This window comes from Vicia villosa, unplaced genomic scaffold (genome assembly GCF_029867415.1).
Source record: "Vicia villosa cultivar HV-30 ecotype Madison, WI unplaced genomic scaffold, Vvil1.0 ctg.002570F_1_1, whole genome shotgun sequence".
Taxonomy (NCBI): domain Eukaryota; kingdom Viridiplantae; phylum Streptophyta; class Magnoliopsida; order Fabales; family Fabaceae; genus Vicia; species Vicia villosa.
Window position 1 is genome coordinate 221384 of NW_026705972.1, and position 1902 is coordinate 223285.

At 36.3% G+C, this 1902-nt stretch overlaps 1 protein-coding gene across 1 annotated transcript; it reads left to right on the top strand.

Annotated features, from left to right (window-relative positions):
* Positions 1-215: 215 nt before the first annotated feature.
* On the top strand, positions 216-1172 carry LOC131639254 (non-seed lectin-like). Its single transcript, XM_058909750.1, has one exon. The coding sequence runs from the start codon at positions 224-226 to the stop codon at positions 1019-1021; it is 798 nt and encodes a 265-aa protein (XP_058765733.1). The 5' UTR covers positions 216-223; the 3' UTR covers positions 1022-1172.
* The last annotated feature ends 730 nt before the right edge of the window (positions 1173-1902 follow it).

Genomic DNA, 1902 nt, shown 5'->3' on the forward strand with positions numbered 1-1902 from the left:
TTGTCCGGTCCAATTCTTGAACTGTCGATAATTGTATGTTTACGTCTTGAGTACGTTTTGTGCTCTTGATTATTCAATATATCATTGCTTATCAAAAAAAAAAAGTAATATTTTTCATGTTTATTATAATAATGGATGGCGGGCTTCACAATACCTACCATGACATTATATATGTGTGAGAAAGCTTCCTATTATCTTCATTCATAACTTCACACTACTCACCATGGCTTTTCATCTCACAAACCTTCCAACTCACAGACTATTCTCTCTTGTTTTCTTTTTCCTGTTGGCCACAAATATAAACTCAGCTCAACCACTTTCCTTCAATTTCAACAAACTCACCAATGGTAATCCAGAATTAATCATTCAAGGGGACGCCCATTTTGTAGACGGTGGTTTTGTGGCACTCACCAACAGAACACCTCCAGCTACAACCACAGGACGTGCCTTATATAAAACACCTGTGACCCTTTGGAACGATACTACTGGCCAAGTTGCCAGCTTTAACACTTCCTTTTCGTTCGTTGTAGAATCCCCGGAGGAACAACCTTGTCCAACTGATGGACTGATCTTTTTCATTGCACCCCTGGACACCGTGATTCCCAATAACTCAGACAGTAGATATCTAGGAGTAGTTGATGGTAAAAATGCAATAAATCGATTTGTTGGTTTAGAGTTTGACCTTTATCCCAATTATTTTGATCCCTATATGAGACATATTGGAATCGATGTCAACTCTTTAATTTCGCTCAAAACTGAGAAATGGAATTGGGTGAGTGATTCATTGACAAAAGTAACTATAACATATGACTCTCCTTCTAACGAGTTGAGTGCTCTTGTCACTTACGAGAATGGAGAATACACTAGCATTGCACAAGCGGTTGATTTGAAAACTGTGCTTCCCAACATTGTTAGGATTGGTTTTTCTGCTACTTCAAAAACTGGTGTAGCACACAACATTCATTCATGGTCATTCGCATCAGACTTGGAAACAACTATAAGCAGTGTCTCAGACATATGAATGAATAATATTATTACAGTACAGGCTATGCTTACTTACCAGCAGCTTGTAATAATTAACTAATATTTCTAAATAATGACCCTGCTTACTAGCAGCTACGTGTAATTTCTTATAAAATAAAGACCATGCTTTTCTACTATGTTTCAGTTAAATTTTCTTGCTATATTTCAATTATATTTTTCTTTTGTCTTAATATATTTCTTTTTAAATAAATACAATGCTTGAACTATGCGAATTAATAGTAGCTTGAAATTATAAAATAAATAGTGTTTACCACATATTTATTATTAATTTTCATATTAATAAATAATTACATATACATGAAGTGTCCAGTAGATCCATACTCAAGTAGATCCATACTCAGGTTATTTTGCTTCTATTGCGCCCAGGAGTTTCAAGAGGAAGGAGAAGAAAGCCTCTCTTGCGGACCATCCGGTAGATGAAGATGATGATATCTCTAACGGTACATTCATTCCATGTTCTTCTCATACTGACTCTGAAGTGTTACGCTGTAATAGTAGATTACTGAATCCTCTGCATTCAGAGGTGGGGAGAAAGATGTGGAATTCAGTCATTAATTTAGGAGTGTCGGGGCAGAAGGATGATTTAATGGGTATTAATAAAATGGAAGGCCTTGAAAGGAGGGGTTTAGAGGATGAGTTGGTGAGGAAGGTGAAATATAAGAAGGAATTATGATTATTCTTTCATATAATATTAGAGGGGGCGGTATAGCATCAAAAAGAAGAAGAATCAGTTATCTGTTAAATTCTTGCAAGGCAGACATTAGTTTTCTTCAGGAAACAAAATTGTCTTTGTTTAGTGACGTTCTGGCTAGTTCCTTTTGGAGTGGCTCCGATTTGGAATGGTCGGCTGGTAATGCG